The 13,505-nt window shown below is 34.5% G+C and overlaps 1 protein-coding gene across 3 annotated transcripts in view; it reads left to right on the top strand.

Moving 5' to 3' along the window:
• The window catches only part of arhgef10la (Rho guanine nucleotide exchange factor (GEF) 10-like a), a 181,120-nt gene that overhangs the window by 92,874 nt on the left and 74,741 nt on the right, over positions 1-13,505 (top strand). For all 3 annotated transcript variants that reach the window (XM_038280869.1, XM_038280871.1, XM_038280870.1), the window contains one exon: positions 1,965-2,065. In XM_038280869.1, the coding sequence (XP_038136797.1) occupies positions 1,965-2,065 (101 nt within the window). The remainder of the gene's footprint in view (positions 1-1,964; positions 2,066-13,505) is intronic.

The raw sequence follows: 13,505 nt of genomic DNA on the forward strand, positions 1-13,505 counted from the left end.
TCATTCATTGATCATACAGTGGGACAGGAATGGATTGACTTCCAATTACATTTTTTTTTTTTTTCCGTTGAAGAAAATCCTAATTAAAAAGATATGAGCAAAATGACTTTCTAGGTAAAACATTCGCATTTATGCAATTGTGAATGTATGTAAATGTGCTTTGGCAAGGTTCATTTCAAAGACTTCATTGGTTTTGGAGTCTATCATTTTGAAATTCTTTAGTTCTGCTTTTGTTCTTTCTTTCACACATCTGAGCTCTGGTCTCCAACTGAGCCAAAGCTTGATTTGGCTCCAAAAGGCTGTAACTGATCAGAGCCTGTCACTGGTTGTGCCAGCAAAGCCCACACATTAGTGGCTTTTTTTTTTTTTTTTTTTTTGCTTCTTTGAGTGCTTGTGCCCACCTATAAGCGATTTACTGTGACCGGGCTATGTGATCATCAGAGCATGCTTTGAATATTTATGTGGAGGCTGAAAGCATAAAGCTGTAGTTCTTCAACAAGCGAAAAGCTCCTCTGACATAAAATCTTGTTGTATTAAACTTGAATTTCCCTGAAATAAAACACTGGTTTCTTGTGTCAATGATTCTTTTTACAGACATCATTGCGCTTGCATTTTGCTTTTTATTCTATAAAGTCTATGTCTGTGTTTTTTTTTTGTTTTTTTTTTGCTGTTGTTTTTGGTAGCAGAAACAATCTTTTATGAAGTATACCTAGAGCTCAAATTTAGTTTAAAACATGTTATTCTAGCAGGGTAGGTCTGCTGAAGGTGACCTAACCCTGACCTAACCCTACCTAAGGTACAGGATTGAAGATACCTGTTTTAATAGGTTATCCTAGTATTCCCCTGTATTCCATATAGTGGTAGAGTAGTGGTTTAAAAGTTCCAGGATTGGTCCCTGGCAGGTCTTTTGTTGGTAACTCACAGGTCTGTGGGGTTAATATAATCCCCCACTATGACATCAGTTAGTTTGCATTGCCTATGGATGGAGTTACAGTAAACATTGACACTCCCAGCAGGAGGGGGGGCACTCCAGCGGCTTTTTTGGCCAAAAGGGAATTTTAAACCGCAACTACTGTAGCAAATTGGGCTTTTTATTGTTTTCTCTGAAGAATAACTTTCTTCCTCCCAATCTTCCTAAAAGGCCAAATATGTGGAGCACTTGGCTAATAGTTCTACTGTTGATGTTTTCCCATGAGCTTGGATCTCTGCAGTCTTCCATTACTACAGTGGACCTCTCTTTGGTTGCTTCTCTTGATAATTAATTTGTTGACTGGTCAGTTTCAAGGACCATCTCTTGGTTGGTTTGCAATTGGGTCACACTCACCTTTTGTTAAGTGGACAGTTCTCTTTTAGACATTTGAAGCCTCTGATGTTGTTTTTTTTGTTTTTACTTTACTTACACTTCTCAACAACTTTATTGTCAATATATCTGGATTTCTTTCTCGGTTCCTACGATGCTTATTGTTTTCTAACAACCTCTTATAACTGAAAAATGCAAGAGGGGTTTTCTTCTATGAGACCATAGCAAAATAAAGAACAAACAAACATACAAAAAAATAGTCCTCATGTCTTAATTGCCACAGTCAACAGCGAAAAAATCTTCCTGTGGCTTTAACATCTGAACTCCTTTCAACCAAGGCCTGCAAGGAATTTGCTATTTTTTATTATGCAAAACCTACAACATTTTAGGGGCAGTTTATAGATCCATAACAAGTCCAGTACCATAGTTGTCTCTAACTAGAACAAACCTAGAAAAATTCTTTTCCAAATAAACTACAGTACATTGACAAAGAAGAAATTGCACACCAATTATGCCCAGCAAAAGCATGATACACACAAACAAACGTCTTTGTATATGTGTATTTATTTTCAGTAAACCTTTTTAACTTAAATTTTAATCTTTTTTTGCATGCTTCACAGTTTGACTTCTGTCTGTTTTTGTCTGTGCATGTGTTCTCTTGTAGGTCTGGCCGTCCAGTTAGTTTCATGGTGGTCTTCAACACCCCCAACCCCCTTAGTAAGATCTCCTGGGTCAACCGACTGCACTTGGCCAAGATTGCACTACGTAAGCGCACATGGCATACTTACTGGCTAACAAACACACTCACAAAGAATCACAATGCCATTTTTTCTTTAATAGGATGATGCAATGCAATGAAAGCACTAACAGTGTGTTCACCAAAGGCTCAGATATATTATCAGTATTTGCTTCACTCTCTCAGTGAAGTGCACAGCTGCTGGTACTACCTATACAATCACAGATAAAATAAAAATCCTAACTAGGTCGCTGAAGGGTTATAGTGAGGAAACCGTAGGCATATATAATGTCATTAAGGGGCTCTTTCCAACAGATCAATTTTTGTTTCATAAAAAGAAAAAGAAAAGGCTTCACTCTCAATGTAAGCAACCCCCACTAAAGAATGAAACTGATTAAAAGTAACAGAAAAAGTTTGAATTTTAGAAGTTCCTGCAGTTACTACAATTCTTTACTTTCACTGGTGAACCTTTTTTTTTTATTCTATTCCAAACATCTTGTTACGGAGACCTGTCAGTGGTCAACCTTCAGTGCTGGAAAAATAACAAGAAGCAAATCCCCAGACCTGGCCCAGCTGGACAAAGCAGACCTGTTTCATTTTTTATCTCTTTCTGACCTTTATCCTCTAACCCCTGCCTTACTGAAACCAGTCTGGACATGCTCTACACAATGTCTTAATCAAGGGTTCCATAATGTTTGCTTTCATCCACTGGTTAAAAAAGTTGAAAATGGAAGTAAGTTTGCCTAAGAAAATAAAATAAAGCAGGTTGTAATAATGTAGTTTAAAACATGCTTTAATTATTCTGGTCATGTTTTCGTTTTTTTAGTCTCTAAAATATATTTGCCTTGCGTTTGTGGTGTAACACTGTAAATCCTTTCACACACTCTTCATTTTATAAACTCTGTCCGGATTTGTAGTAAAACAAGAGGTGAGTAATAATACTTTTGCAAGTAGCTAAATTCAGCCATGGAGCAACTTCTAGGAAAAATATTGCTTATAGGAGCAGTGTTTTTTTGTTTATTTACAGCACTCTTTGCTTTCATCGAGTCACAAGTAATGTTTCTCTTGTTGAGTAATATTTTCTTGCTACTATACCCATCAATAATTCCTTCACTAAATACTATTTAAAACACTTGCTTCATACAATGACAACCTTAAAGTTTCTCCTCTTTCTACTCATCCATATTTTTTTATTATAATTATCTATCTACTATGCCCGCAGAGCCATTTGGATACACTTCGTTAAGATCCAATATTACCTACACTGCCTCAATTTATTATTATGTAATGATATAATTAGGATTTGCTTTACTTCTACTATTTAGTTGTATTTCTGGCTACTCTAACCACCTCTGAGTTAACAGTTTGGAGTCTAGAGGTGTGTGCAATTCATTTCTCAACCTTCCAATCACATTCAACAGTTTGACATCAAAGACGTCAATGAGAAGCAGAGCAAGTTTGTGCTGCAGTGAAGCACAGCATCGCCAGCATTTGCTTGTTGCTAACACTTATCAGCAACGCAGCAGGCGTACTGATGAGGAAAGCTGCATAGTTATGAGTGCTGCTCCCCCCCTATTTGGCAGCCACATGGACATTGGTGATATTCAAAGCAAGATAGAGCAAATTATCCATATCTGTCCTTTTAATAAGAAACATGTGTTGTAACAATAATTTGCACAGACTATAAATAAAAGCAATTCCCAAGATAAAAGAGAAAAGGGAAAATGGGTGGAGGGTTTACCTTCTCACTCAGTGGGTCTGAATTAATTCAGTACAAAAAATGCATTTGGTTTTCACCTCGAGAGAGGATAGAAAATAAACATGTATAAAATTTTCTTTCCTTATGACACATTATGGTTGTGGAAAACACATTCGCAGTCAACACATTGGATAAAATGCTAATAAAATGTAAATGCTACTCTTTTCGATCAGATTTATTCTCTTCACTTTACGCAGCTGTCTACATTTGTCATGAAATTATATTACCCCGATGCTTCTAGTGCTTGTTTTGGACGATAAATTTCTTTGTTTTTCTGATTGCATTTATTTGCTTTATCCTTTTTCTTTGATGTTTGTCTGTTTTTATTGATGCTTGTGAAGTTTCTTCATTTAGTCGGAGCAAATTAATCATGTCCAGTATGAAAAGTACAATAAAGACTGAAATTTTATTGCTCTTGCAGTATAATGCTGTAAAGAAATTTTTCAATATTAAAAGTGAAAGCAAGGATATCAAGGTCTGGGACAGTATTCATAAGCCTCCTGCAGCTAAGACATCAAGGAATTCAAAGATTTTAAACTACCATTGACAGGATACCAATTTGAACATTGTAGCTGCAGACAGAATACAGACAGTTTTCCAACTTCATTAGCCCATCTCTACTCTCCGTGATTGACAGCATGTTTCTATATTTATTTCAATTTCTTAAAGAGTGTTCTCTTTATGTCTGAGAGTTTGGCTAAATTCATGTTTCCATGTCAGAATAACATTATTTATTTACACAGAACTGCATTTGTAATATAATGTTTTGCATGACTCATGAGACTTGGGTGTTCTAGTTTTCAGATGCTGGGTATATTTTTGCTAACTCCCTCGTCTTCCTTTTCAAACCGTAGAAGTTACGGGTATGTCATTGATTATGCAGCTATTTTACTGAGAAAAAAAAAATGTCAGTGCTAACTAATGCTGTAACTTTTAAAGAATGCATAAAAAGAATAACTTTACAGAATAAACTCTGGAAAAAGTATCATGTCTGATATTATTAGATTGTCCTTTCTCTGAAAAAAATGCATAATATTGATATTCATATTCAAATTAAGCAGTTATCTTCATAATTAAACTGTTTTCACAGGATCATTCAAGACAGATTATAAAATTATTTTCCAAAGTATCCAAACACAATAAGGCAGCATAAAACAATGTTTAGATCTTGTCATTTTCATCTAGACTTGGTTCAAATCTTAAAGACAAATATACTTAATTCTTTAAAATTCTTACAATTAATAAAAATTTGTTTATTTAGATATCAAGAAATCTTTAGAATAGTTGCAATTCTTTCTAGCTATAAATATTATTTGGGTTATATGAAAGGCATACAAGTTTGAACTGGTTATATACAAATGTCCTAGTCATGAGGGAACTGTCATTTTTAAAGTCAACAATTTGGAACTGCTTTTCTTTCAGATCGTGATGTCGAATTTTAGAAAAAAAACTGGGGATACTTATTCTTCAAAAATTCTATGATTCTTTATAAATTTGTTTTTTGTACCAACAGGAATTACAAAAGTGGGAAACATCCCTACTTAAGTATTTTTCTGCTCTATAGAAATACCTGACAATAACATAGGAACCTTTAGAAAGCAGAACTGTAAAGCAGTGAAAACCCAAAAAAATCTCAACAGTAAGCACAGTAAATGTTTTTAAATTGGGATGATGTCTTCTGCAGAAAATCTCAATTTTAAAGTCACAGACCCTTAAATGTAGTGCCATTTGCTGTTTTTTAGTCTTTGTAAATATGTAAATGGACTTATTCAATTTAGTAGATCATTATTAAATTAATATTCATTTTTTGAAGTAATAAAATTTGTCCTTGTTTATCTTAGTGATTAGTTCCCAATTCTTCTTATAACCTTCAGTGGAAAACTAACTTTTTTTCACTTAATAATTTCAATAATTATTCTAAAATAATAATTTCTAATCCAGACAAAAGTAAAAAATCTAATTTCTTGATTAAAGATTTATCAGTAAAAATGCTCAAAGTCATACTCTACTTTAAATCTGTTTAAGATTACTAGAAGAATTCATTTATTAACAATAACATAAACAAACATTGTTTATAATACTACAGTTATGATGAGTAATTAAGTCCGCATCACCTACCTTCTCAAGTGATGAGGTTTGTTTACATAGATAATTTTACAGATAGTATTTCATTAGTCTGTGTAGGGTATAGATTTCATGTAGACTTAAGATAATAAATATCGAGCGTAATGGGCGATCTCGCAATCGCTAGTTTGTTGGCTCTGCGCTGCCGTAGCGCAAAGATGTCTGCCTCCATGGCTGCGAGACCCGCTCCTATGTAATTATAAATAACGAATTCTAAGGCAACGCAAATATTAAGGTTAAGAGGCTGAGCTCGTAGATGATGATAAATAACATAGTTATGTATAATATATTACATTTCTGACTGTGTATCCCTGTAATTATTACACACTGTAGCTTTAAAGCAACATTGCATAACTTTTGACCCAAATATTTGCTCAAATTAAGATTTATCAAATTGCTTTTCAGATTAATGTGTACCGCAACTTGCAGTCTTTGCTTCTCATAAACTAGCTTATGTAACTTAAAATCAGTTGTATTTTTGTGTGAGTTGTGTAACCTAGAGCGCTGTTTCACGGGAATCTGAGCTCCCCTTAAACAAAACTGAACAAATAGTTGTTTTTAGGCACCAAATATTATATTTACCTCCTTAGATATATATTTATTTCTCTGATGTGGGATTTATGTGGCCTTCTCAATAAAACTAACTTGATGACTTCTCAAACTACTGGTCCAAAGTGATCTGCTATCGGGTTCTGAAACACCCTCTTAGCAGTTGCTTTCAGGGATGCTAAACTTTAGCACCCCCAGTGGCTAAAAGTTACATATCCTTGCATATTGTTGCTTTAAATGTATAGTGTGACACTATGTTTAGGTCTTGCAAAATCAAAATAATTTGATTTTAGTATCATAATTTCTCATGTTTGACACATGGAAAATAAATGTCATTCCTGTTGGTAAAAATGGTTATAAAACTCACTGTAATAAAACTTATTGCATCAGTAGATCTTATTTACACATGTTTATTAATAGCATCCACTGTGGACCTTTGAGAAAACACACCTTTATCCATCACTTAAATAAAAACTAATTTGATATAAGTAGATGGAAAGATGGATTTTATTGACTCGCTTGGGAATTGATATAACCATCAACCTGGTCAGGATGACAATTATATGTTAATTGTTTTACACCAACACTTTGCCTCCCCAATTCACCAAAGGTAATTACAATGGAGAAGTTGTTGATTTAATTTCACGGTTGGTGTAACGTCACTGAGGCTCCCTCGTCCTTGCAGTTGTATGCAGGTCTGTCCTCTTTACAGAGGAAGACCAACGGTTGAATCAGCGATTTAAACTTAGCCAACCATGATGCTGTTTAGTCTGAAATGGCTGTCTTGCTCTGGAATGCCCCTGAATGTTGGACAAGACCAGCGGCTAATGTTATCATGGATGATTTAGTAAGTAATTAGATATCGTAAAACTAATTTTCACCAGACCCATCTCTACACCGTTGTTTATCCTGTTACCTCCAATTAGAGGGAACATAGCCTACTTTGCTCATCTAGGTTTGGAAGAGTTTTCTCTAATACATCTGTGAATAGCATAAGCTTTTAATGGCTATATGTATTTTAGTTAGACCAATAACAGGGCTTGTTGTTTGATAGAAGCTTTAGGCAATGTGATAGAGACAAGCCTAATGTGTTGCTTCTCTAGTAAACAGAATTTGTCACTTTACAAGGGCATGCGCAGTGGTTATAAGGCCCTGAAATAGAAAGTGAGAATTACCCCATAATGCTTCTTCTCCAGGACCCGCTGGGCCTATTAGAAACTTGGTGTGCTGCTGCATTCTTTAAGTCTATCTGAGTGGCCAAGCTGCTTCTGAAGGGTTTTCATGAAATGGCTAGAAGCACTTCCTAATTAATGGGCTTCCTAGCCGCTAAATTTATTGTTTTCTACCATTCAGCCTCTGCCTTTTAATAAAGGGTTAAGGCATCAGACTTTGATGACTCTCACAAAAGAAGAGCCAGTCAAATCATGGGAGATTGTTGCTGAGGCACAAGAGACAGAATGAGAAGAATGAATGAGAGCAAAGAAAGGGGGATGTTGAGTGTGCCTGATTTTGTGTTTTGTGTGTCGGGGTGAACATGTGGAGAGGAGGAAGGGGTGGCTGGTGATCGGGGAGTGGGACTAAAAGGATGATTGAGACAAGCAATCAGTCCCTCAGTTCCCCTGCAGGATAGAAAGACCAAGCAGGAGGTCCTTCCCTGCGGTTACACTGCTAAGTTTGCAGTACAGTTCTTTTTTTTTTATTCCTTGTGTGTGTATAAGTATAAGTGGAGTTTGGTTTTAGAGAACCTGACACACATTTAGGTACACTCTCTTAATACAGTGTGTGATAGCATATCCTATGTCAATGTTTACTGCACAGGGGAAAGAATAGAATATCAAACCAACTGCAAAGGTTAACTAACGATTTTAATATTTATCAGCACCCTGATCTGGATGCTATATCTGATTAAAGAGTCTGAGACACGCTAATGGGTTAATCCTTTTTTCCCCAGAAATATTATGTTCTTTTGATAACTATTAAAACAAAAATAATAAAGAAAGTCAGCTTTAAACTCCTCCACTGGAAGCACTTTCTGTTAGCTCTGAAATTAATCTGTCAGACTACAAAGATTATCTTCGTATCTTGCTGTGCTCAAACATGGTAATGTTTATGATGAGTAAACATTATCACGGATTTAATTAACAGATCCCACACTTGCATTAATCCATGGGAAATATCAATTGCGCTGCTGTATTTAATTAGGCTATATCTTTGCCCTTTGTGTCACCAAGGCTGATATAGCACCATGCCCCGCAAATTAATCAAATTAATCAGCAAAAGACTTGGAACAAAGGCATGATTGGAATAACAAAACTACGAGACTGAGTTTTCCCTTTAGGTTTTCAGTCCCCACACCTTTGAAAGATATGTGGGCTTTAAGTAGACAAAAGACCAAAAGATTGTGGTATTTCTTTTATTTGAAAATCCTAGCTTTATTTATAAAATACTTTTAAAACAAACTGTATCCAAACAATTGAATTGTTATAAACTCCTTTCAGTAAGAATGGGTGTCATACATTTAGATAGACGGTGACATAATTTTCTGAGTTCAGTTTCATTAATAATAAATTTATGTAACATTTTTTAAAGGAAAAAAAAATTCAGCTCTGCAGTCCAGTTAAGTAAAGATCAATGGTAATCACTGTCGGGACCTTTATTTGTCTTTGCACCATGTACAGTAGCCTTGCAGGTGTGTGAAGGCCTGAGTGGATACTTTTATATGAAAAAGAGTAAAATTAATTCTCATAATTGATGAATAAAGGAATTTAATAGGAAATAGGTTTTTCCTACTACATGTTGTTAATTTTCCCAGCTTCTGTATTCAGTCTTAAAAAGCTTGGCATTTGCTTTTAATATTTTGTTATTCTGCATAATTATGAAAATAAAAAATTAGACTTGACGATATACAAAATGTTAGTTTCTTAATATTATTTCCCTATTCCCTTATTTATATATATAGATTTATTTTTAGTGTGCAATAAGTTGGCATGTTGTCAGGGATGTTAAGACTAACACTGATCTGAGCAGATTGCATGCAATACTGTCCATCAGACAAAGATGAGGTCCAAAGCCATGGAGATGGATGGAATAAATCAAATTATAAGAAATAAATAACAATGATAATACTACATAGTATTTATTGTGAAACTATTGATAACAATTGATAAATAAAAACTGATAAATAACCGTGGAGGGTTTATTTTTATTAGTATGCTGCAATATTTAATTTCAGTCAAGCCCAGTAAGTACACACCCAATATAATCAGTAAGAGCATTTATACTGCCTCTACATGGCGGGGAACTGTGCAGCCATATAGAGAAATTCACAGAAGACCTCACAAAATAAATACATGAGTATACAGACATACAGATGTCTATATTAGAATGATTAAACAGTAAGAACACCAAAAATAATCAACTAACATAGCTTCTAATATAGATATTTTTTTTATCAAAGTACTCTACATTTGTGGGATGGATAAGAAGTTGAGTATAGCAAGCTGGTGGACCACAACAATTATCAGACACAAGGCAAAAGGTTTTAGATTTCAGAAGATTAAGGAAGTAGTATAACTTCATACTGCACATACATATCTTCTTTATTCTAAGTCTGTTGTAGAGACCTTTATCTATTCTGCCATCATCTGTTGGGGTAGCAGTATCAGAGCAAATGTTTTAGAGAAGCTTTAAAACAAATAAAGAAGGTTGGGTTTTGCAAAAAAAAAAAAAAAAAAAAAATATATATATATATATATATATATATGTGTATATATATATATATGTGTATATATATATATATATATGTGTATATATATATATATATATGTGTATATATATATATATATATGTGTATATATATATATATATATATATATGTATATATATATATATATATATATATATGTGTATATATATATATATATATATATATATGTATAAAATTGACAACCCTGAGCAACCACTTCAAAAGACGGTTGAATAACAGAGTTTCTTAAGCCAAAGGCTTTTCCACATCTGCTGCGAGACATAATGTTACTGCAAATCCTTCCTGCCTACAGCTATTAAAATCCACAAAAACTGGAAAAATAAGTTAAAACAGCTTTTTTTCTTTATTTCCTTTTGAATACAGTATTTTCGAAATGAATTATATGCATTAATGTACTTTTACATTACAGGATAACACTAAGTATAAGTTGCAAGCTTAGCTATAGACCCTTTTTCAGTCTACATCATGGTTGCATCAGAGTGTTGGCTTGAGGCAAAACAATCTGACAAGCTGGATGCGACCAATAAACCAGCACAGGGTCATCTACTGTACACATGGAAGCTTAAATAGTTTTTTTGTTTTTTATTTTGTTTTGTTGGTTGCCTGAATCAACAGAGTACAATAAGAAGTTTTATCCCATCCTGCTTTCGGTAAATTAAGGTACATAAAATATTATCTTTTGTTGGTATGCATTTTGGATTTCTTAAGTAACATTAATCACCCAGTGATGAAAGTGTAGTTTGCTGTACAGATCTAGCTGCTTCTTCTTTTTAAACTGACCCAAGCCTACTACATGGTTATCTTCTGGTCTTAGCACAGGTACTGTAGCTAGAACTTCGGATCAATCTGTTTTCCAGTTAGCTAGGTGTAGGTATCACACCACAAGCCAGAGTTAATCCTATTACTTTGTCCATTCATTGCATTGGTGTGTACGACTCAGCTAAGCTTGTTCCATCCTTTAAAGTTAATTTAAAAAAAAAAAATCCTTGCGCCAGACAGTAAATAACCCTAGGCAATATATTAAGGTAAAACCAAATTTTCTAAAGCTGTATTTTTAAAAAAGCTGACAAAACTTACTAGATACTGAACCTGAACCGCTCTGCAGGAATCTTTCTGCCCCCAGCTAGGCTCCGCCCACAGAAATATGTCACAATGTTTACCACCTGAAAAAGGGTCTATAGAGCACCAGAGGGCAAGTGACCTGTAATGTGTGATTATATACATTTTCAGGCAAAGACTAATATTTTTTTCTTAGACATTCCTATAACAAAGTTAAATGGGCCAATCCCCATGCAAATCTTGAGTAATTAGGCTCTAACCATGTGCACCGGATGTGAAATGCCTATTTTTAGCCAATTTAGTCATTACAAGTGGGAATTAATGAGAAAGTGATATTGTTTTACCTACCAACCAGATTATTATTTTTTTTTTTTTACCTTTTCTGGGGTTTTTTTTCACTCAACTATAGCCCTTCACTACACGGCTGGATCAGAATATCTGAAGCAAAATTTTTTTGCTGCTGTCACACTATTCACTATATCATTGTGTTTGATTGCTCGTTAAAATATGCGTTCTGTGCAGATCCTATTATGCAGTAGTTAAGCACATATTCTGTAGCATCAAGCCCATCAATGACTTATGAGCTTGGGCTTGCTTTTTAAACACTCTTGCTCAGAATAGTTATTTTGTGTTTTTGGTTCCACTACAAAGAAAAAAAAAAAAAAAAAAAAAAACTCAAGCACATCAGGAAATCACTTCAGGTACGTGGTTACCCAAACTGTGTATTTGTCAAGTCTGCCAAGAAAACCAGCAGGCAGAACTGCTTTTAACAGGAAAAAAACAAAGATGCAAAAACACAGCAGTTTCATGTGTCAGGAGTTTCTGAGTGGCATGCTTGTTGATTTAAAACCTAATATGCTTCAGAGAGAACTCTAAAACCAAAGCTGAGTGGTATCATGAATGTGTTGTAGTGACACAAGGCCTGCTTGGACTTCTACATCAGAAAAAAACAACTACATTCACTTATGGCACAATTCAGGAGAGCTAGCAGCTTTGGGAAAGATCCAGCGGTACACATGCACCTTTAAAGCGAAGGACAGGCTTTGATTACCACATTGTTCAGGTCTTGGACAGATGGTTTTAAAAGAGGAGTAAAGGAAAAAATCTTTATCAAAAGTCAACACTGAAAAGAGGGGTAGAATTGAAGATTCAGCTCTCTAGCATACAGTATACCACTCTCTTAAAACCCATTATAATTAAGCTTACATCTCACTATAGTTCCGATGACCAAGTACATAATTCCCACTTAATAGCTGACTCCAACAATTTAGGAGAATTGTAGGGGGTTATTGACTTGAATCTGACTTGGAATGCCTTCTTCTATCCTTACACCTCCATTATGATATTCTTCATTTTTCATCTTTGTTGATAAACACAACAGCTTCTAATTTTCTCAGCCTCATGGTCTATTTTTTATTTTTTTTTTGGTGACTAAAATATAGACTATATAGTCTTAAATTCATAGAACAGCACTGCAAGAGCGTCATTTATCTTTCCAAACAAAGAAAAGAAAAAACAATACCGGTAGTATTAGCCCTATTCGGTATTGTGAAAACAAAAAAAGATTATAGCTTTGCAATCAAATCATAATCTTGTAGAATGCTGTAGCTTACTTTTAAAATAGTTTCCATTGCATTGATGCCTACTCGTGGCTCATAACTTAATGTGAAATAGATATTGATGTTAATTTTTCTCATTGATGGGTTGTATTTTTTTTTGTTTCAAATGAATGAAAATTTTCCTTGTTTCCCTCTGCCGACACAGTGTTGCATTTTAATCTCTTAGTGGCTTTTCCAGCTGTACCCAATATTCTGGTCAACTTTACAGGGAAGAGTATGCCACAGGTCTAAAGTTTATTACACCGTACTACATTTAGAAGTAGATACTTCTTTACATTTTTAGTGCCTCATCACCCAAAAATGACTCATTTGATTATAAGAGTTGCTCACAATCTGCTGATTGTGTTGATATTTATTGACAAAGCGAAAGGATTTCTGTTGATGTATATATTTGTGACACCTGATGATTAAGAGCTCCCGCTTATTCGCCATGTTTTTCCTACCTGAGGTGTCCCTATACTTACAAATTTCCGTTTTAAAAATCAGGCCATGCAGTTTCTACACAGAGAATCATGAATGCTAAAATGAAGTCATTTTGCCACAACAAGCAATAAAGTAATTAATCCTGAAACAAAAGATGGTGTGCTAAGCGG

Source organism: Cyprinodon tularosa, unplaced genomic scaffold, assembly GCF_016077235.1.
Source record: "Cyprinodon tularosa strain WSP-4 unplaced genomic scaffold, ASM1607723v1 ctg165, whole genome shotgun sequence".
NCBI classification, from domain to species: domain Eukaryota; kingdom Metazoa; phylum Chordata; class Actinopteri; order Cyprinodontiformes; family Cyprinodontidae; genus Cyprinodon; species Cyprinodon tularosa.